At 38.9% G+C, this 23,357-nt stretch overlaps 1 protein-coding gene across 3 annotated transcripts in view; it reads left to right on the top strand.

Moving 5' to 3' along the window:
- Window positions 1-23,357, top strand: part of AOPEP (aminopeptidase O (putative)) — a 422,485-nt gene that overhangs the window by 79,002 nt on the left and 320,126 nt on the right. For all 3 annotated transcript variants that reach the window (XM_053577274.1, XM_053577284.1, XM_053577293.1), the window contains exon 4: window positions 22,587-22,740. In XM_053577274.1, coding sequence (XP_053433249.1) covers window positions 22,587-22,740 — 154 coding nt within the window. The remainder of the gene's footprint in view (window positions 1-22,586; window positions 22,741-23,357) is intronic.

Here is a 23,357-nt window from a genome sequence, read left to right as displayed (position 1 = left end):
TTACTGAGTCAAAAGCTGGAACATATTTAAGGCTGTTGGTATATATCCCACATTGTTTTCCAAAAGGTTTGCGCCACTTTACACATTCATCTGTAGTTATGAGTTTTTCTGTCTCCTAGACCTTTGCTCATCTGACAGGCAAAAGTAGGTCTCTCTTTAATTCGAATTAATTTGGTTATAAATGAGTTTAACATGTCCTAATATGTTTCTTAATCATTTTTATTTTCTGTCTCCTCATTTCCTTTGCCCATTTCTTTTTGTTGTTATTGTTTTTTTAGAGACAGAGTCTCACTTTTTCACCCTCGGTAGGTTGCTGTGGCATCACAGCTCACAGCAACCTCCAGCTCTTGGGCTCAGGCGATTCTCTTGCTTCAGCCTCCCGAGTAGCTGGGACTACAGGCGCCCACCACAATGCCCAGCTATTTTTTTGTTGCAGTTTAGCCGGCGCTGGGTTTGAGCCTGCCACCCTCAGTATATGGGGCCAGCACCCTACTCACTGAGCCACAGGCGCTGCCCATTTGCCCATTTTTAAACTGAGGACTTAATGAGGTTTTCACAAAGTTTGTCTTGTTTGTTAATTTGATCAGCTCTTTATTTTACTTTTTTTATTAAGTCATATACACATAGATCATGAATACATTTATGCATATGTGGGGTACAATGTGTTGATTTTTTAATCTGACGTGCTTAAATCAAACCAATCAACATAGCTTTTGCCTCATTTACTTGATATTGTGTTAAGACGTTTATGTTCTAAAACTGACAGATTTGACTTGTACCCCTGCGTATGCTCCATAGGTGCGGTCCCGCCTTTTACCCTCCCTCTATCCAACCCCCCCTTCCCACTCCATTTCTCTCCTTCATCCTTGATCAGCTCTTTCAAATATTAAGATGTTAACCTCATTATATTTGTGCAAAGTACTTTCCCTAATTTTTACTATGCCTTTTAATTTTATATAATGTTTCTGATTTATAGGAGCTTTAAATTTTTTTGAAGTCAAATTTATCAGTTTGTCCTTGGAAAGTCTTTTCTTTGGTCTAAGATTCACCAATTTTGTTCTAATATTTTTATAGTTTAATTTGTGCAATTTAACTCTTTAATTCCTCTGTAGTTTATTCATTTGGGTTATGAAATGAGGACTGAATATTACTTTTTTCAAAATAAAAAAGCATTTGCTTCAAGATCATTTATTGAATCTTTTCTAATTTGTGATTTTGTCATAAGCTAGATTTACATATGTACTGAAGTCTTAAGTAAGTCTTGATTCTTAAGGTAATAACAAATCAAAACAAGCAATACATTTAAAAATTTTATTTCTAAAACCAGGTAACATTTACATGGTTCATTTACAGAACAAAGGATAAAATACTTACAATAAAGTCTCCTTCTTACCTTGATTTCCCAACCACCCAGTAATCTTCACCCAAGGCAACCAAGGTTACCAATTTTCTTTGAATAATGTTTTTCCTCTTTTCTTGTATAAATTGTAGCACACTGTACACATTTTTGTATTGTGCTTCCCTTTTTGGAATAAATTTATTTATAGATAACTATATAGTTACAGATATATCATTATATTAAAAGCTTCCTCATTATTTTTATAACTACGGAATATTTCATAAATAGATACTTTATAATTTAGTTAGCCAATAGCTCTGTACTACGCTGCATATTAATTAAGGAATTTAACAAGTATTTACTTCCATTATCTTTCCTCACTCACATTCTCTGGGTTTAGTAATGAAATGTAAGATCTGGGACTCACATTATCTCTTTATTTTGCTTTTCTATTGTATCTTGTAGGAATTACTTATTGTTTTCTATTTTCATTTAGTTTCAAGTCAAATTTGTAATATCTCTTAGACTTTCTTCATTCTTGTGCTCAACTTCATTTGAATCATCTTTCAGGTGGCTGGGAAATGGCTTTAATATTTTTTTTTCTGAAGGAGTGATGTGTGGTGTATTTTCTAAGCCCTTCCATATTTAGATTGACTTTTTTTGTATTCACTTACGATTATCGAGTATTCCGTAAATGGATCTTTCACAGTTTAGTTTACCAATAGCTGTGGACTACACTTAAATTCTTAAGTCACTTCTTTTCCCTCTTTAGCAACTATAAATGTCTTCATTATCATCTCTTCTTTAGTATTTCTGAAGAGAAATCTGATACCAAATTTTTTTGTTCTTGGAAAGTAGTTTGAGTTTTTTCTGCCTATATGCTCATAGAATTTTTAAAATTTATGTAATTTCAGAACTTTCTAGAATGACTCTAGTAGATGCAGGTGCTTTTGTTTTTATCAACTTTATAAAGTATATTTTACATATTATATTAGGGTTCTCCAGTGAGTCAGAACCAATAGGGTCAATATGTGGGTCATTATGAAAGTTTTGAGATACACAAAAATCAAGAAAGGCAAAATTCGCATGGACAGAAACAAATGAAGCTCTCCCATTAACACCTATAAGCCAAGCAAGTTGAATTGGACACTGTCGACTATGATTCTGGAAAGTGAAATAATGAACCATAACACAGTCTATCTAAAGCTGGTTATAGATATATAGGAGGAGATTTATTAGGGGAATTGGGAGGTGATTATGGAAGCTAAGAAGTCCCATGACAGGCTGCCTGCAAGCTGGAGACCCTAGAATGCCTAGGGTCAAGGCTCAGACCAAGTTCAAAAGCCTCAGAACCAGGGAAATGATAGTATAATTCTTATTCCAAGACTGAAGGCCTGAGAACCAGAGTTGGGGTAGTTCTAATGTCCAAGGGCAGAAGAGTGTCCCAGCTCCAGGAGAGAGAGAGAAGAAATCCTTTTACTCCCTTCTTGTTCTGTCAGGGTATCCATCCCATTGGGTGATGCCCGTCCACTTTGAGGACAGTTCTTCCCAACTCATATGCCAATTTCCTCTGGAAACACCCTCACAGACACACTCAGAGGTAATGCTTTAGCAGTTCTGTAGGTGTTCCTTAATTAAGTCAAGTAAACTGTCACACGTACAGTAAACGTGTACAATGAGGTTTGACAAATGTATACACTTGTGTAATGAATTGCCACCCTTATGGTGATATAGAACATTTACACTACCCTAGAAATTCCCCTGTACCCTTGCACTCACTCCTCCCTCAGCCACTCCAGTCAGCCACTGGTCTGATTTCTATTACTATAGATTGGTTAGACCTTTTCTTAAAATTCACATAAATGGAGGCCAGCATGGCAGCTCACACCCATAATCCAGGCACTCTGAGAGACTGAGGCCAGGGGATTGCTTGAGCTCAGGACTTTAAGATCAGCCTGAGCAAAGCAAGGCCCTGTCTCTACTAAAATTAGAAAAATTATTAGGGTATGGTGGCACAGACCTATAGTCCCAGCTACTCTGGAGGCTGAGGCAGGAGTATTGCTTAAGCCCAGGAGATTAAGGTTGTGGTGAGCGAGGCTCAAGTCATGGCACTCTAGCCCAGGTGATAGAGGGAGACTCGGTCTCAAAAAACAAAAACAAAAACATAGAAATGGAGCCATTTAATGTATACCGTCTCTGGCTTCTTTTACTCAGCATTATCATCCATATAGTTCTTTTGTCAAATTAATGAGTACTGGTTCATTGTGTGAATAAAACAGTTTGTTTATCCATCCACCTTTTGATGGACATTTGGATTGTTTTTGGCCATTATAGAAAATGTGCTGTGAACATTCATACATAAATATGAACATAGGTTTTCATTTTTCTGATGTAAATGCCTAAGAATAGAATTGATCATATGAGTTTAAGTTTGTGAGTATCTGCCAAAAGATTTCCAAAGTGGTTGTATCATTTAATATTCCCACCAGCAACGTACGAGAGTTCTAATTGCTGCTCATCCTCGAAACATGCGATATCGTCAGTCCTTTTAATTTTAGCCTTCCAATGGGATGTGAAATACTATCTCACTGTGGTTTTAATTTGCATTTTCCTGATAACTAATGATGTTGAGCATCTTTTCATGTACTTAGTGCACATTCTTTTATCTTTTAAAAAGCATCTCTTCAAGCCATTTGCCCATTTATTAAAATGTGAGTTTGTTGGTGGTCTTATTACTAGATTATAAGAATATTTTATATAATACTCTAGATAGGAGCCATTTGTCACATATATTTTCCCTATCTGTGTGGTTTGCCTTTTTATTTATTTACACTTTATACCACTGATTTTCATAGTTGTTTTTTTTTTCTTTTATTAAATCAAAAAGAGGTAGAACATGTATTTAGGGGGTTCAATGTGGTGATTTCACATACAATTTGGAAAGCTTACATCATACTGGTTGATATATCCCTCACCTCATTTACTTAATTATTGTATTAAAACATTTATACTCTATGCTTAATAGATCCTACATTTTTGTTCTTTACTAATTCCATTAGATATATATTTTTTTATTTTTATTTTTTATTAAATCATAGCTGTGAACAATAATGCAATCTTGAGGTACAATGTACTGGTTCCATATACAGTCTGAAATATTTTCACCAAACTGGTTAACATAGCCTTCATGGCATTTTCTTAATTATTGTGTCCATTAGATATTTAAATTATGTTATTATAACATTAGTTTCCTTTTAGTCCTTCATTTTTAAAAATGTTCTTACTTTATTGCCTTTAGATCTCAATCTGTTATCCTTAGGTTTCAGCTTTTTATCTTCTCATGGCTTTTTACTGTTGTTTCATAGAAGTTATGTATTCTTGTATCATAATGACAATGTGCATTTCCTAAACTGCTTTTGGTTTCTGTAGTAAACTGATTTTTGATACCTGCTCTTCCTCTGAGTCCTTAGAATGATATCTTCTTTTACCTTTATTCTCTAGTCTTTTTTTTCTTTTTTGACACAAAGTCTCACTTTGTGACCTTGGGTAGAGTACTGTGACATCATAGCTCACAGCGACCTCAAACTCCTGGGATTCAGCAATCCTCTTGCCTCAGCTTCCTGAGTAGCTGGAACTACAGACGTCCACCGTAACACCCAACTAGTCTGCCTTTCTTTTTCTTTTTCTTTTTTTGAGATAGAGTCTCACTCTGTCACCCTGGGTAGAGTGCCATGGCATAATAGCTCATAGCAACCTCACAATATTGGGCTCAAGTGATCCTCTTGCCTCAGCTTCCTGATTAGTTGAGACTACAGGCACCCACCACAATGCCTGGCTATTTTTAAACACACGTCTCACTCTTGCTCAGGCTGGTCTTGAACTCTTGAGCTCAAGCAATCCAACCTGACTCCACCTTCTAGAGTGCTAGGATTATAGATGTGAGCCACTGACCTGGCCACTCTTCAGTCTTTTCTTTTTTCACCATGATTCTCATGCTTTCCTCTCTGATGTGTACCAATGGACAGGACAAAGTATGTGGACTTCCCTTAGTTCCATCGACTCTCCACCTGTATGCTGCCCGAATCTCCCTCTCAGTTCAACAGATAAAAGGTAGTTAGATGCGCATAGCTCCTTTATCTAGGCTCTGGTGCTTATTGGCAATTGTCTAGTCAGTATCTGATAGACCAGGGGTCCTCAAACTATGGCCCGCGGGCCACATGCAGCCCGCCAAGGACATTTATCCAGCCCGCCAGGTGTTTTTGCCACAGCTGCCTGTCTTGCTTAGCAGCCAACTTGTCCTGGCCTGCCAGGTGTTTTTGCCGCCTTGCCTGTCGTGCTTAGCAGCCAACTTGTCCCGAGCCAGTGTGCATGTGTGGAATGTGCGCCAGCTCTCCGACTCCGCTCCTTCTCTCTATCTCTCCCTGCCCCTCCTTCTCTCTGTCTCTCCCCACTGGGTTTTTTTTCCGTCCCGCTTAGCAGCCCACTAGTCCCGGCCCACAGTGCGCATGTGTGGAATGTGCCCCACACTCTCCAACTCCCCTCCTACTCTCCAACTCCTCTTCTCAGTCTCTGGTGTAATTGGAGGAGTCACCAGGTTGCCTGTGCAGAGCACAGAGTTAGGATTTATTTATTTATTTTGAAGTTAGGAGATCTTTTTTTTTTTTATTTTTGCAGTTAGTAGGGCCTTTTTTTGCAGTTAAGGGGGGCCTTTTTTTTCTGAAGTTAGGAGGTCCTTTTTTTGCAGATAGGGGGCACCTTTTTTTGAAGTTAGAAGAACTTTTTTTTGAAGTTAGGAGAGCCTTTTTTTTTTTAAGTTGGTTAGTTGATTGGGGGTGGTTTCCAGGGGGGTTGCATCACAGTGACAACGCAAATAGTCAGTGCTCAGTGCTAATGCAAATTGTCAGTGTTCAGAGCTAATGCAAATGGTCAGAGCTCAGAGGTAATGCAAATAGTGCTCAGTGTTAATGCAAATTGTTAGTGCTCAGTATTAATGCAAATTGTCAGCAGTCAGTGTTATCGCAAATGGTCAGCAGTCAGTGTTAATGCAAATGGTCAGTGCTCAGTGTTATCGCATGGGGGCCCCAGACTGGTAATCTGCCTAGGGCCCCATGGGAACTTAATCCGGCTCTGCAGACAGCCAAGGAGTAGGAAATCCAATTTAATTGCCAGTAAGTGCATTTATATTCTGATTGCTATTCAATTGTGTATGATGTTGTATGTTGTGTGCTGTGTAAGCCCCGGTTCACACTGTTGCAATCTCTGAGCAGTGCAAGTTCAGCCATATGCTTGTATGGCTGAACTTGCATTAGATTTGGAAGAAAAAGGGCATACGTGCCTTCTTTTGTCCTGCAGTGGAATCTGATCGCACAGGTGAGAAAACCCATGCGATCAGATTCCTGTGCAAGTTCACAGATTGCAGTGTGAGTCTCACAGGGTAGTGTGAGCTGGAAAGGTGGTGGAGGAACCGGCTCTGTAATCATGCCTGTTCCCGTACCACACCAGTGTGAGCCTGAGGTAAAAGCGGAGTTCCACCATATGGGCACTGGCGAGGCTCAAATGATGTGGACTGGCAAGGCTGCATTGATGGGCACTGATCAGACTGCATTGATGGGCAGTGCAGTCTATTTGTCTCTGTGTGGGCAAAGTTATTGCTGGTATATTGTTTTTGGAGTGCTATATTTATATATTGGTATTTGATTAATAGCAATTTGGAATTCCTAGGAAACAATGATATCAAGAAAGAGAAAAATTGACTCAGAGTGTAGGATATTCAAAGAACAGTGGACTTATGATTACTTTTTCATGCAGTATAAGGAAAGAGCTGTGTGTTTGATATGCCAGAATATAGTGTCTGTGTTCAAAGAATACAATTTGTGTCAACACTATCAAACGCAACATAAAGATAAATATGATTGATTGGTTGGAGAAGTGAGAAAAGATCAAATATTAAAACTGAAATATACATTGACCACTCAGCAAAATACTTTTGTGAAGCAGAAACAGCTACATACTTCATCACTGCAAGCAAGTTTTCAAGTTGCCAAGCTAATAGCATGCACTGGCAGACCATTCATGGAGGGAGAATTTGTTAAAGAATGCCTTCTTTCTGTTGCCAAAGAGATGTGTCCAGAGAAGGCCGATTTATTTAGTACAGTGAGTCTTTCAGGACCCTCAATTACATGAAGGATTGAAGAAATGGGAGACAATTTGCATCAGCATTTGCAGAACTCCACAAAAAAACTTTCCTATTTTTCCTTGGCATTCGATGAAAGTAATGATGTTCATGATTCTGCACAACTTCTAATTTTTATTCGTGGGACGAATGACTATTTTGAAGTCACAGAAGAGCTTGCTGCACTGCAAAGCATCAAAGGAACAACTACAGGAGAGGATATCTATGAAAAGGTTTGCCAGACTGTGACTGGTTTGGAGTTGGACTGGGCAAAACTAGCCAGTGTGACAACTGATGGTGCTCCTAGCATGGTGGACTCTAAGAAAGGAGTAATTGCTCACAATAACCAAGAGATGGACAAACATAACCATTCTCATCCAATAGCCATACATTGCCTCATCCACCAACAAGCACTGTGTAGTAAATCACTGAAGTGGGACTCTGTTATGAAAACTGTGGTATCTTGTGTTAACTTCATTAGAGGGAATACACTAAACCACAGACAATTTCAGGAATTTCTGTCTGAGCTAAATGTTGCCTGCGAAGATGTTCTGTACCACAGAAGTCCGTTGGCTGAGTCAAGGGAGAGTTTTGAAACATTTCTATGACTTACTTCCACAGATTACAGCTTTTCTGCTTTCAAAAACAAAGAAGTACCAGAGCTTAATGATGCAGAATGGAAATGGCACCTTGCCTTTCTGACAGATGTAACAGAGCTATTCGACAGTTTGAATGTGCAACTTCAAGGAAAGGGGAAGCTCATCTGTGATATGCAATCACATGTGAAAGCATTTGAAGTAAAATTATGCCTCCTCATCAAACAAGTGAAGGAGGAAAATTTTTGCCATCTACCCACAACTCAAAATCTGTTAGCGGAAAATCCATTGGTTGTATTCCCAAATAAAACGTGTGGATTCACTGGAAAAGTTGCAAAAGGATTTCCAGTTTAGATTTAAAGAGCTTCATCTCCATGAACAGGACATACAGCTTTTCTGTAACCCATTTTCTATTGACATTGAACATGTGGATACAATTTACCAAATGGAACTGGCTGAACTGCAGAATTGTGACTCTCTGAAAGATGCATTTAAGTCAAGCAGCCTTCCTAATTTCTATGCATCTCTCCCCTCTGAGACATATCCTAATCTCAGGAACCATGCACTCAAAATGGCAACCATCTTTGGCAGCACTTATGTCTGTGAACAGACTTTTTCCAGAATGAAACATCTGAAATCTCCAACCAGATCTAGACGAACTGATGAACACTTGCATCACTTGTTACAACTAGCAGTGACAAATATGGAACCAGACATTGACCATCTCATTAGCCAAAAGCAGGCCCATAGTTCCCATTGAAATACTGGTAAGTTTGTTGATTTAACTTTACTTGTTCTGCATTTTAAATATTATATTTGTTCCCATTTTTTTTTTTACTTCAAAATAAGATATGTGCAGTGTGCATAGGAGTTTGTTCATAGTTTGTTTTTTTTAACTATAGTCCGGCCCTCCAACAGTCTGAGGGACAGTGAACTGGCCCTCTGTTTAAAAAGTTTGAGGACCCCTGTGCTAGACTCACAAGGATCTTTTTCTACCCTCTTTATTTGGTTTCCTGGTAGGCTGGATTGATTGAGTACATGACACATTGCAATCTCAACTAGGCACTAATACCCCGGCTCCTCTAGTTCCCTTTTCTGTCTGTAACGGTTACTCGTGGTAACTACACCTCCTAAGGCGTGGCTCTCCCTACCCTAAACTCACCAAACCTACAGATTTTCTCATTCATGGTGTTTAGTACAAAAGCCTTGCATTTAGTTGTGTTTCTCAAACTTGAGCATTATTTTTCTTTTTATTTTTTTGATGTTTATTATTTATTATTTTCTAACTTAATTTTTATTAAATCATAACTGTATACATCTATGGGGTACAATGTGATGATCTGATATACAATGTGCAATGCTTAAATCAAACCGATTAACATAATCATCCCCTCACTTATTTTTTGTGGCAAGACATTTATGATATACTCTTAGTTGTTTTGAAATGTACCCTTACATTGTGCACATTAGGTGAGATCCCACCAAACACCCTCCCTCCACTATTTTTCTTTTTAGATAGGGAAAGAAAAGCCCTTACAGTTCACCAGTGCCAACTGAAATCATTTACATCAGAATGATTTTTTAAAAACCACAGGCCTAAGACTAGATATGAACGCTGTATGTTTGTAACCCTAACACATCTGTAAATCCAAAATAAAATTACAAATTAAACACAGACCAAAGCAGTAAATGGATAAAATTCAAATTAACAACTGAAATTTAATGTAAAGATTAATATTTTGCTGAAATGTCCCTCACAATATGAATGTGGTGCTGATGGCTCCATGCAGTTTCTTTTGAGTTTGAACATCTGTTCTCCCCTGAGCCACGTGATCATCTAGTTCTCCACCACTCGTCTTCTATTTGCTGAGAAACTTTTGCTTACACACCATGCTGTGATATCATTTGGCTTTTATGCAGCCCAAAGCATCATCCTTATGTTCTTTTCTCATTATCACTCAATAATTAGAACAATCTTACATGTCCCTGTGCAATCCTACACACTGATGCAGATGTAAACTCTAAAATCATGTAGCAAAAAAATAAAATAAATTTAAAAAACAAAATAATGTGGCACTACTCAGTCATACCTGGATGATTTCAGGGGTCAGCAAACCATAACCCACCAGCAAATGCAACTCACTGCCTGTTTTTGTACATAAAGATTTTTTTTATTAAATCATAACTGTACATTTATGGGGTACAGTGTGCTAATTTGGTATACAATGTGGAATGTTTACATCAAACTCATTAACATAACCATTACCTCACTTACTTAATTTTTGTGGTCAGACATTTATACTCTACTCTTAATAGATTTGAAATACCATTGCATTGTGCATAATAGGTGAGGTCCCACCAAATACCCTCCTCTTCCTGACTTCCCCCCTCCCTTTCCCTCTCCCTCCTCTTCTCTCCTAATTTCTGGACTATAGTTGTGTTTTATCATTCGTTTGAATGTGTAGGTGATTATATATTGGTTTCATAATACTATTGAGTACAGGCTTGGTGCCTGTGGCTCAAGCAGCTAAGGCACCAGCCACATACACCTGAGCTGGCGGGTTCGAATCCAGCCTGGGCCTGCCAAACAACAATGATGGCTGCAACAAAAAAATAGCTGGGCGTTATGGCAGGTGCCTGTAGTCCCAGTTACTTGGGAGGTGGAGGCAGGAGAATCTCTTGAGCCCAGAAGTTGGAGGTTGCTGTGAGCTGTGATGCCACGGCACTCTACCCAGGGCAACAGCTTGAGACTCTGTCTCAAAAAAAAAAAAAAAAAGATAAATAGTATTGAGTACATTAGATACTCTTTTTGCTATTCTTGAGATACTTTACTAAAAAGAATATGTTTCAGTTCCATCTAGGTAAACAAAAGATGTAAAGTCTCCACCCTTTTTATGACTGCATAGTATTCCATGGTATACATATACCACAATTTGTTAATCCATTCATGGATTGATGGGAATTTGGACTTCTATGACTTGGCAATTATGAATTGGGTTGCAATAAACATTCAGCAAATATCTTTGTTGTAAAGTGATTTTTGGTCTTCTGGATATATGCCTGGTAGAGGAATTGCAGGATCAAATGACAGGCCTACTTTTAGTTCCCTAAGTGTTCTCCAAACTTCTTTCCAGAAGGAATGTATTAGCTTGCATTCCCACCAGCAGTGCAGAAGTGTTCCCTTCTCTCCACATCAACGCCAACATCTGTAGTTTGGGGATTTTGTGATGTGGGCTAATCTTACTAGAGTTAGATGATATCTCAAAGTGGTTTTGATTTGCATTTCTCTGATGATTAAAGATGTTGAGCATTTTTTCATGTGTTTGTTTGGCCATTCGCCTGTCATCTTCAGAGAAGTTTCTGTTCAAGTCTCTTACCCACAAAGAAATGGGGTTATTTGTTCTTTGCTTATTGATTAGTTTGAATTCTGTGTGTATTTTAGTTATCAGAACTTTTTTGGAAATATAACCTGCAAAAATCTTCCCCCATTCTGAAAGCTGTCTGTTTGCTTGACTTATAGTGCTCTGGACCATGCAGGAGCTTTTTAGTTTGAACAGATCCCAGTAATATATTTTTGGTGTTGCTTCAGTTGCCGGTGGTGGGGGGGGGTCCTCCTCATAAAATATTTTCCCAGGCCAATTTCTTCAAGCATTTTCCCTAAACTCTCTTCTAGCATTTTTATAGTTTCATGTCTTAAGTTTAAATTTTTTATTCAGTGAGAATCAATTTTTGTGAATGGTGAAAGGTTAGGGTCCAGTTTCAGTCTTCTACAGGTTGCCATCCAGTTCACCCCGTACCATTTGTTAAATAGGGAATCTTTCCCCCAGTGGATGTTTTTGTTAGACTTTTCAAAGATCTAATGACGATAAAGTGGCTGGGTTCACCTCTTGGTTCTCTATTCTGTTCCATATATCTACCTCTCTATTTTTGTGCAAGTACCATGCTGTTGTAAATAAAGTTTTATTGGCTGTGGCTGCTTTCGTGTTAAAGCAGCAGAGTTGAGTATTTGCAACAAAAGTTCCCAAAGCCTAAATTATTTGCTTCATGTTTTTTAAAGAAGAAAGTGTTCTAATCTCTATCATCTCTCTCTGTCTGCTATTGTCTTTTGTCTATTTGAAGATATCAGAAAATTAAAAGAAGAGTTAACTTTAAAATTTTCGTGGAAAACTTTTAAACTTTTAGTTCAGGAATATATCTGTGGACCTTTCTTCAGAATTCCAGTTAAGGGCATAGTTATAATAAAGTAGATGCTCACTGGAATTTGCTTATGTGCATACCACTTGTACCTATGTGATATTACAGAACAGACTTTACCAGTTCAAAGTGAGGGAGGATTGAGCCAGACAAGGAAGAAGAATGCTACACTTAATACTGTAATTCCTTCTACAGCCTACAGCTGGGATTTATCAGCTGACAACCAGGAAACAGTACTACTAACGCCCTGCTAGAACCAAAATGGCTGTTCTGAGAATGAAATAATTTGTACAAATGCATCTACACTCCTTAGAGAAAAAGAGTGTGTGAATACAAGATGATACCATTTCATTTCTATGTCGCGTTTTCTAGATTGGTATATTGGTCTCATAGGACCTCCATTTGGTTGTGCACAATGCCCTTTAAAATGATGAGCTAACCTTGAAAACATGAGTGGCAAATCCTGACCCCAGCAAGTCACAGTTTCCATCCCAGTGACACATCAGCCTGATTAGCACATTTGCCAGGCACCAGCTTGATTTCCCCAAAGAAGCAAAGCATCTGGGAGCAGATAAGAGCAACAGAAATGACAGCAGCCCTTGGGCAGGGATGGAAATCAGAAGACAGACTTCTGAGCCCTTGCTTCATAAGGGAAATCTTTCCTCCTATTTTTAAAAAGGCTAATGGTTTAGATTTTAGGGTGAAGCCTATTGAAAGAATTTTATTAGCTGAATAGTCGTTATTTTTTTTTACAAGAGGGCTGAGTCAAGGCCATAGATTTAGATTAACTCATTTAATTCCTTTCTTATTCAACTTCCTCAGCATAATTCCATTTGGACAGATAGATATGTTATCCTGTATGTTATTATTGGCCTATATTCCTTGCCATAAAGTAGCTACAGTATTGAGCATGGAGACTCAGCGGCCAGTACAGTGCCATGTATATAAAAAGTGCTCAGTTTTTATTTGTTGGATCAATGTAGTCTTTGTAATCAGAAGTAATATGTTCATGGAAGAAACATTTTGTCAAAAGACAATTCACTTCAGAGTCATTTCTTTCTGCTGATTGGAGTTTATACCTTTTCTCCAGCCTCATTAAATTTTGAAGAAAAAAGTTGGTTTAGTACGTTATTATTTTCCTCTGGCAATTTTTTTGTTTGGTTCTGTTTTATTTTTACAGAGTCTAATTTAGCATATTCCTACTTCCTAGAAAAATACAATACTCCGCTTCTATTTTTTTTTTGTGTGTGTGGGCAGCTTCAAGTAAATGAAGTAGAGTGCCTAATTTAAGCTCCTTTCAAATGAAGGAGAAAAAGCATATGAACAAGTGAAAGGTGTTAAAAACTACATGTGCCCTTGCATAGGATCTGATTTCATTTTTCTGTGCAAATGAAAGACTGTAGACATTACTTCATTCTGGGCAAAATGCTACTACTCTCTGGCCTGCCCAATAGACCAGCTTTCTGACATTCTCTTTTTCTTGATTTTGTGTGGGAAATTCCAGGAAAAAGCCAAGATTTGAGAGATCAGACCCTCCTGTGTGCAATTGAAAGCCAACTTTTCTTCCCTCTTGATGGTTCAAAATGAGCAATACTATTTAGACTACTCCCACAATATGTAACCAGGAATTACGTATAAGGAAATGGTGAATTAAAAGGCATTTAGGACTGGTTATGATTAAGTGTTTTCCCTACAAAGAGAGAACGCAAAGTAAAGAAAACTCTTTTGTTTCTAAAACTGGGCAAGCTTTATTTTGGGCTAGTAATATATTTATTCATGTATTTTTCGGGGGTAGGAGTGCAGAGTAAATACACTCATGTTTTCCCATTAGAAAGGAGCTAGTTAGTACTTTCTAAATCTTTGTCAGTTAATTCTTTTGTTTTGTGCTGTGTTGTTGACTAGTTCTTACCCTCCTGGCACCGCACTTAACCATACAGGACATATGTGAAAGTCATCATGGTTTCTTTTGGACAACAGTGATTCTGGCAGGCCTGTAAATACCAGTTCTTGTTGCTGTGGATGTTTGTCTTGGACTTCACATTCATGAATGTTCCCATGTGAGTAAGGTACTAACGTTTACCAGTGGCCATCTGGAGCAGTATGATTTGGTGTCCAGTTAAGTGATCCCTTTTGTGCTTAAGTTTGAGAGGAACTAGGTCATCTGTATCACAGGTCAGAAATGGCTGATGAGACTTGGAATGACAAGTCTGGCGCAATGTATTCCTTTAGCCAACAAAGAAAATCTCAAAACCCACGGAGGCGCTTGTGTTCAGTAGGTGGCGCTCTTTTACCTAGTTCGCAAGAACGGTCTTGATTTGAAGGTCATTCTCTCCTGGGTCTTCTGTGCCTGAGGCGGTACCATGGTGCAGGGAAGGAAACCTGAAGCTTTGGCGGGTGGCATGGGCGCTTGCAAAGCGGTGCCTTGACCTGGCACATCGCCCCGGTTAGGCAGTGCTAGTGCCTACCAGCCCAGGGCGTCTTACTGTCTCCTTTGTTCTGGTGCCAGTTACAACCCTTGAGCAACAACTGGGAAGAACTAACGAAAGACAGTCACGCTATGGGTATTCCAGAGAGTGGCTCTAGCTTAGAAAACCAGAATGTATAGACTCAGCATCAAAAAAGTAGGGGCAGAAGGCAAGCTGGGGTTTGCTGAAAGAGCAAGCACTGGAGGAAGAGGCCAAGAGGGGAAGAGCAGCCCAAACGGGGGAGTTTCCCTCCTTTTCATGTGTATATTATATTTACTGTACACACGTATGTGTTTCCCTCCTTTTAATGTATATAGTTATAGTAGACATGTATGCATAATATATATGGGTGTCCATAAAGTTCATGTGCAATTTCCAATGTGAAGCTCTTTTAAATTGCACCCAAACTTTATGAACACCCTATATTGTTAAAATATGTAATCCATATTTATATACAGTGTCTTTGTACACTTATAAATGTACCTGTTCCTATACATAGATATTTCTATATATATTGTCAAGCATCTTTAATTTGTGATACAAAGTTGTTCCAAAATAATCTTAACACATGGAATAGTTTGGACAGGAAGCTCTGAAATAAGGAATTGTGGCCAAAGACAGAAACAATTTTGAGGTAGGAAAGAGGTGGGGGCTATGGAAGAATTGAGAAAAGAAAGACGATATGTTAAATAAAAGCATGTATCAGTTTGATGTTTCTGAACGCTTCATGCTCTTTGTCTAACCCACAGTGGAGAGGTTGGAAAGGTAAAATGGATGCTTTTAATAGGAAAAATTTAAGTGCCTATTTTAATTTTCAGCAAATGCAGTAACTCTTTAAATACAAGAAATTCTACGAAATACTTAACTTTGCAGAGACGGATAATCTGCCTTTGCCTCTGCAGAAGCAGAGTGATTATGTGTATGTGGCTGTGGCTTTGCCTTTTGAGGTCTCTGGAGTGGCTTTATTCAAGACTCTACTAAAAACGAGACGTTGACTTCCCATAAATTTTGTACTTAATTTACTATTAGTACAGATGACTTGTGTGTAAAAATAATTAAAATGTCTTGATTTTTCTTCTTTTAAAATTTATTTCCTTACAAAAATGTTTTTCTCAAGTAAGTTTTTCCCAGGTTTAGGATAAAAAGTTTCTCTCTTTCACCCCATAAAACCACTATTGTGTTCTTCATTTTTCCTTCTTCACTGATAATTACTCTTCTTCTTGTAGAAGATGGAATCTTCATAACTATTCAGAGGACAGTTTTTAGAGTAGTCAGTAAGAAAAGTAAATAATTAAGGTAACTGTCTTAACACTCCTTAGCTATGACACTTATTTTTTACTAAATTATTTTTTTCAATCGACTACTAATTGTACATATTCATGGGGTCTATAGTGATGTCTCCACACACCCTGATCAGATCAGGGTAATTAGCATACCTGTCATCTCAAACACATGCCATTTCTTTGCGTTGGGAGCATTCCGTATCCTCCTTCCAGCCATTTGAAACTACAATATATTATTGTTAACCATAGCCATCCTACACTGCTATAGAACACAGAACTTATTCCCCCATCTAGCTGTAATTTTGTATCTTTATGATACTTATTTCCAAAACTAAATTTTAAAAACCTCCTTTAGTGATTTGAAAATCGATCCATTTCAGATCCTATTACACCTACCAAAAGCACAGGAAAATAATTTCATTCCTGTTTTGGAGATGTAAGTGACTATTTGGATCTTGTAGCAGCTGCTGTTGTGATTCAAAGAACAATCTCTCTTATTATACATCTGCTTACTAGTGAGACAACTGAAGTATAGAGTTCTACCCCCCCAAATATGGCCCAATTTGAGAAAGTAGTAGAGGGGTATTAAGGGAATCTGATCTCTTTCTGAGAGGTCACAAGTCCAACTTTACAGAATCTGTCCAGAAGGGAGGGCAAGCTGGTGGCTGCTCAAGCCTGCACAGTTAGGGAGCGACACTTCCTCTGGGCCCCTTCCTACCATCCCCCTCTCTGCAAGCTTGCTGATGAATCCTGGCCTGGCTGTGAAATTATCCAGTGGAGTGATGGGCTTCTGGCCTCTGCAGAGGAAAAACTCTGGGTTAATTCAAGTACAGCATGTTCTTTTTGTTTTGCAGCTGGTGTAGCGAGGAAATCTAGGAAATCTAGTGCAAGTAGATTGAATCAAAAGGAAAATGAAGGCATTCACTGTCTGTTTCATTGAGGATGGCTCATTTAAAGTAAACATCATTTAAATAGTCTCCAAATGGTCCATTCTATATGAAGTCATACAGGATGCCCCCTTTAGGCTGTTATTCTCCTTTAAATGGATCGTATTGTGTGGACTGCATTTTAATGCCATTCAACCTTAAACCCCGTATGTGGGCCTCATCAGGTCACGGGCTTTTGTGCACATGTGGCAGCCATACCTTCGACATTCTTCGCCTCTGCCTTCAGAAAGTCAGCCTGAACAGACGGAGGCAGATGTAAAGATGAGAACTTGCAGATGATGATGATGACGACAACAGGGACAATGACGAAAATAGCAGTTAACATTTCTTGGACACTTACCATGTGCCAATTATTATATCTAGTGATCACTATATAAATTATCTATTTAACCCTCACAAAATCCTATAGGGTAGATACAATGATTACGCTGTTGTTATACACGAGGAAACTAATGCATGGGGAGATTAAGTCATATGCCCAAACTGGTAAATGTGGAGCAGGGAATCGAACACCAGCTGTCAGATTCCAGAGCTGGAACTCAATCGGTGTATATACGCAGGAGAAATAAACTCTCATTCCTTCTCTTTGTAAGGTAGGCTTATCCCAAACAATAGACAATCCAGAAATTATTTCTCTTTGTCTTAGGAAGGCATGCTCTGCTTTCTGGGGTCAGTATTTATTTCCACCTTGTAATTTGCATTTTTTGCAGCCTGATTTGAAGATGAGGTCAGGTGTTCACTGTGACAGTGGGCAGTCTTTATGCACAATTGGGCTCATTGGAATAATCTGTGAACAGACAACTCAAAAGAATCTTTTCTGCCAAATGAGAATAACTAGAAATGTCCTCATAATAATTAATTAAAACTTTCCCCAGAGCTCTGGAAGCATTCAGTGATCTCAGCACTGGCTCCAGCATTCACCCAGGATTGGGGCAAGAAGCCCAGTGCCAGACACTGGTGACAAGCTTCTGAGAAGAAGTTGACCAGAGTCTTTGGGAATTGGGCTCCTGGCTGGTTCCTATTTGTCCCAACCAGTTGATCTGCCCCCATTTGACTGCCACTTGGTAGCCAAGAAAACTTTTTTGCTTTTTAAAGGCTTGAAATATGAAACAGTTTATTCTGAATGAGCTTCACTAAGTAGACGAACTTTAGGAATCTAAGAAAATATAGTATTTTATGGGCTATATAAGAGGAAATCATCTTGAGCATTTAAAATATGAGTTTGGGTGATATTTTCAATACATTTCCAAAGAAATCATTTTCTTCCTATTATTTAACTTCAGAGAAGACTGCAAGGAAACAATGACAGTTCTAAAATAGTTTTGTTGGACTCAATTCAGGTTCTGTTATCACTATTGCCATCTTACTCCCAAACTCCAGGTCACTTAAGCCTCTGACTTTTTTATTGCTAATCTCCATTTCTCTGCCCTGCCAATCCCTTTGTGGCTTCCAGTACACTGTCCACATCACCCAAAAGGCACAGATGTTTTGATAAAGATGCTGGGACACGGTGGGTACGCTATGTGGATTCTGGATGACCGTGTGCAGGGATCTAACAAATTCCTTTTATTCCTTTAGCAATGTTTTCTCTTGGAAATAGTTTCTGTTCCTGCCGTTTCCACAAGTCCCATCTTGCCCATGGACTAGATGGATGGTATAAGAACCAAAGAGGCAGCAAAACTCTGGTCAAAATTTAATACGGAATGTCGGGAGAATGGCTGTTGTGCGTAGGATTTCATTCTTAAAAGGATTTCTTAAGGGGGCCATTCCTACTGTTCCTCTCTAAATTATTTCTTCCTTCTGAGTCATATTTTATGATTTTAGTACTATCTTGGAACCAGAAATGTTGTTCTTTTTCTGTTAAGATTACTTAATTGATGGATCAGTTTACTGGGGTCGATTTGTATCCAGTGTCATGAGTATTTTGTGTCCTTTCAATCTGGAAACTCATGCCCCATGCACTTTAGGACAATTTTCCCCCAATTTTTCAGCTGCTGATTTCCTCCCTTATGGTTTCTCTGTTGTCTTTTTCTGAAGTTTCTGTTGCCTGGACCTCAGACCTCCGGAACCACACTTCTATTTTGCCTCATCTTTTTGTCTTTTTTTTTTAATGGTCTACTTTCTGTGAGATTTCCTTAGCTTCATATTCTATCCTGTTCCTTTTACTACGTTTTTCTTTTTTCCTATTATGTTTTTGATTTTACTTACTTATGAGTCTCTCTTTTTCATACTATACTGTACTTGTTTCAGGGTTGCCATAAATTCTCTTAATTCTATTTGTATTTGTATGCTTGATATTTTTTTTTTTATTGTTGGGGATTCATTGAGGATACAATAAGCCAGGTTACTCTGATTGCAATTGTTAGGTAAAGTCCCTCTTGCAATCATGTCTAAGTTTTTTCTTCTTGTGTGATTACTATCGTCCAAGTTGCTTGTTTCTGTTTGGCCTCCTGGTTTAGCATTGAGGCTTTTTAAAGATGTCTGAAGGTCCTTGGTTTGCATGTATTTAGGATTAGGGGCTGAAATACTGACTGGCAGCTCTGAGTGCTTACAGAAGGCTTGTCAACCATGAGCTTCATCACAGGCCGATCACAGAAAACCTGCAATGTCAATATACTTAAGCATCTTCTCTTGGCTCATCCACTTCCCCAGTCTCCTGCTTAGAGGGTGAAAACCTGGCTGTCAGCCTCTGGGAACCAAATGTGGAAACATGGCTGGTGATCTCAGCATCCTCTCTGCATTTGTGCATCTAATCCCATCCATTTGCCATTCCTTTCTCTATCCCTACCCCTTAGTCCAGAGGCCCTCTTTCACTCCCTCAAAAATAAAACTACTTATTTGCCAGAATGTACGCAGGAGGGTAGGCCCAGGTGTGCAGAGTTGGGGAGGTCATTGTAGATCTGAACCCTTCTTACAGAGTCTTTCAAACCAGACCTGTTTAGTTTAGCACCTCCCCTGCCCCAGAGCCTTTCAGGGTTTCTAGGAGGTAAAATAAGGTGGGTCTTGTCTTTCCCACTGCTGACTTAGGTGTACTGTGTCATCTGCCGCTCTTCCATCTGTGTTCTGGCTTCCAGTCCTATTTTGTAGCTATTGTCTCCTGTTTTATTCTTCCTGTTGTTGTTGGTTTATCCCTTTAAAAAAATCTTTTTATCCTTTCGTGGGGTTTGGGGAGGAAGTAAAGATGCCTTCATTCATTCAAACTTCCATTTTTATCTGAAAACCTTATTGTTGCTGCTTATTTACTACCCCCAAGGGTGTAAATTTTTAGAAAGGAAAATTTAATGGTCCATGGGGTATATGCTCTAAAATGTACTTCAAAGAAACAAGGACAGATCACAGCCCTCTGATTAAGAAAATTTGGTTATTTGAGTTTTTTTTTTTTTTTAAACCAAGGTCTTTCAAAAGATTTAGTTCCTCAGCCACAACATTTTCCTATTCTTCCACTTCCACCCTCCCTCCCACCTGCTCCAGCTCTTTCTATGTTGTCCAGGACAAACTGAAGGTTTTCATGCAGTAGTCATGGGAGGCATCAGGTTGCAGAGAATGAAGTAGTTGTGGGAAAGTGGAATAATTAGGGAGATGGGCATGGAATAGCTTGTCATGCTGGATCCATGTCATGCTCTCATCCAGAGTTCTGTGACTGTCCCTACCCACTTCTTACTGGCTGGGGATCAGAGCAGTGATTCACTTAAGCCTGTGGTTTTTCTTCAAGCTCAGTAGACGCAATCACTGGATTGGCTCCAGCATCAGTGGATTTGAATATCTCTTTAAAGAAGAACATGCCTTCAACTTCTTAGCTACAAAGAGAGAGAATCTCAAGACCGGCCATTTTGGTTCCAGAAGCAGGATGAAACTTACAAGCAAACTTGAGAGAATGGCTGCCTGGTTGTGGGATTCCAGCAGTTCTGAGCATGGCCTTTTGTATTTCTCCTTCAAATATCTCCTCTAATGACATCCAAACTCAAATTTCAGCACAAATCAGATTTATTTTTTGCTTTTCGACCTTCTTAAGTTCGGAATTAGTAGAGAGATAGACAAAGGAGCCAAGCATTTGGAGATCAAACTCTAACCTCTATTATTGATTTTTACTGGTAAAGTACTTTGAAAAATGTCATGTTAGGTCCACTGGCCAGTATGGACATGTTAATATTTCGAACCTGAATTTGACATCTCACTGACCAAATTAGACAATCACAGGTCACTTTATGGGTGTTTAACCTTATAAAATTTAAAGTAAGAAAGGGAACAATAGCTCCTACAAAGGAGTTTGTAAGGGGACCAAAAGAAAAGAAAGAAAGAAAGAAAGGTGTTACTCTAATGGAAATTCCTCCCCATGGGAACACAAGGAATGGAGAAATGTATTTCATAATATAAGATGATATCAATTCCCCTTAAGACACACCATCAATTTATAGCAGATGCTCAGAAAAAAAATACTGTTAAATCAGATTGTATGACGAATTCGATTTCAGAAACACTAAAATTATTTTCCCATCTTAGAAATTAGGAAAGTATAGTATTGTAAGTTATCAATCATTCCTTCCTTTGATAAAAGTCTTCTGTAAAGTTTGGACTAAGTAGAGAATACATACCCATCTGGGGAGGGGAGCCCCAGCTATAATTCCATCCCTCTTACAAAGTAGAAGTGCTGGGCTCCATTGAACCTTTACGCCTGGTTTTCAGTTGCTCAGTGAGGAATGGAAGACCCTCTAAACAGATAAAAAGGTTGGAGGGGGTGTCCAGGCGTGGTGGCTCATGCCTGTAATTCTAGCACTCTGAGAGGATTGCTTCAGTTTAAGAGACCAACCTGCGCAGGAGTGAGTGAGACCCCATCTCTACTAAAAATAGAAAACTTAGCTGGTATCATGGGAGGCACCTGTAGTCTCAGCTACTTGGAAGGCTGAGGCAAGCAGATCACTCGAGCCTAGGAGTTTGAGGTTGCAGTGAGCTGTGATGACACTCCTGGACTCTCCCCAAAGCAACAGAGCCAGACTCTGTCTTGAGAAAAGAAAAGGAAAAAAGGATTGGGGGATGAGACCTAAACTTCCTCAGTGAATTAGTTTCTGAGTTGCTACTAAAACCCAGCTGTCTCCCTTCTCTGACCTTAGGTATTTTCTACTATGTCCACTTTAGAGTAACTTGAATTGAATGTAAATGAAGTATAATAGTTACAGCACAGAAGTGACCATTCCTTCTTCCATTCATTCATTCAGTAGATATAAATTAAGCATCTTTTTTTTGGTGCCAAATACTGTGGTAGGCAATGAAGATAATAAGACACCTTGTCTTTATTGGCGGATATGGCCTATGCCCTTCTGTGTTTACAGCTTTGAGTGACCACCTCAACCACCACCTTTTATCTCTAGGTTCACTTGAAGGGTGTCAAACTGATCCCTGGAAACCTCCTTAGCTGCCTTGAAACCATCGTTCCTCTGTGCTTTCCTTGAGTCCCGGAATAATGCCCCTTTAGTTGCTGTGACCCACCCGCAAGAGTTGGCTCTTACCAGCTTACCAACTCTTCAAGTGCTTCAGAAGAAGAAACACAGAATAAGGTCCAGACTCACTAAAGTTTTTCTCTTTCTGTTTGTAGGATACTCAAGCTGGCATTACTATGTAACTATGCCCATGCCAGCCTCCACCTTCACAATTGCAGTGGGGTGCTGGGCAGAAATGAAGCCGGAAACATGCTTACCCAATGATTTGGCAGCAGAGGGACCCTTGCCATCTTCCGAGGCTAACTCCAGGTTTGTGTTTGGGAACTTATTGAAAAACAAACACTTGAGTGAGCAGTATGATGCATTTCTTCCTAGCTCTGGGAATGTGAGTCATCCTTGCTGAGAAACTAAACCAAAACAGGATTCATCAAAGCTAGAAAAGCCTTACTAGAAAGAAAGGAGTTGAGAGGTAGAAATGTGGGCATATTATTCATGCAGAAAGAGAAAATAAAATAAGTGTGTGTGAAATCCTGTAATATCAGGTGAAATATTTATATGTATTTGGTTAAATTAAGGATCTTCACATTGAACACTTTCTCTCCTCCTATAACTTTTAACTTTGGTTTTCAGTGTTCATGTAGCCAAAAACATAAATTAATAAAAAGAAGTTGCTTGTCTGATGCATCACTTTGTGGGCTACTCTGCTGTCTTGGTTCTAGTCCCTGCTGTGAACAGTGCATTGTAGGGACAGCCTCCCTCAGTGGTGCTAGTAGCCTTTTTGGGAGCAGCGGACATAAGAAAAGTGTTACAAGACCATTGAGTTAGGGGAATCCTGTTGGATGGGGACTTTGTTGACATCAATAGTGATTTCTTTTATTTTCAGCATAAACCAGAGAAAATCAATGTGAGGTTTTTTAAAATTAGTA

This window comes from Nycticebus coucang, chromosome 2, assembly GCF_027406575.1.
Source record: "Nycticebus coucang isolate mNycCou1 chromosome 2, mNycCou1.pri, whole genome shotgun sequence".
Classification (NCBI taxonomy): domain Eukaryota; kingdom Metazoa; phylum Chordata; class Mammalia; order Primates; family Lorisidae; genus Nycticebus; species Nycticebus coucang.
The sequence above is the reverse complement of the archived record's forward strand: the minus strand, read 5'-3'. Positions and strand labels throughout refer to the sequence as shown.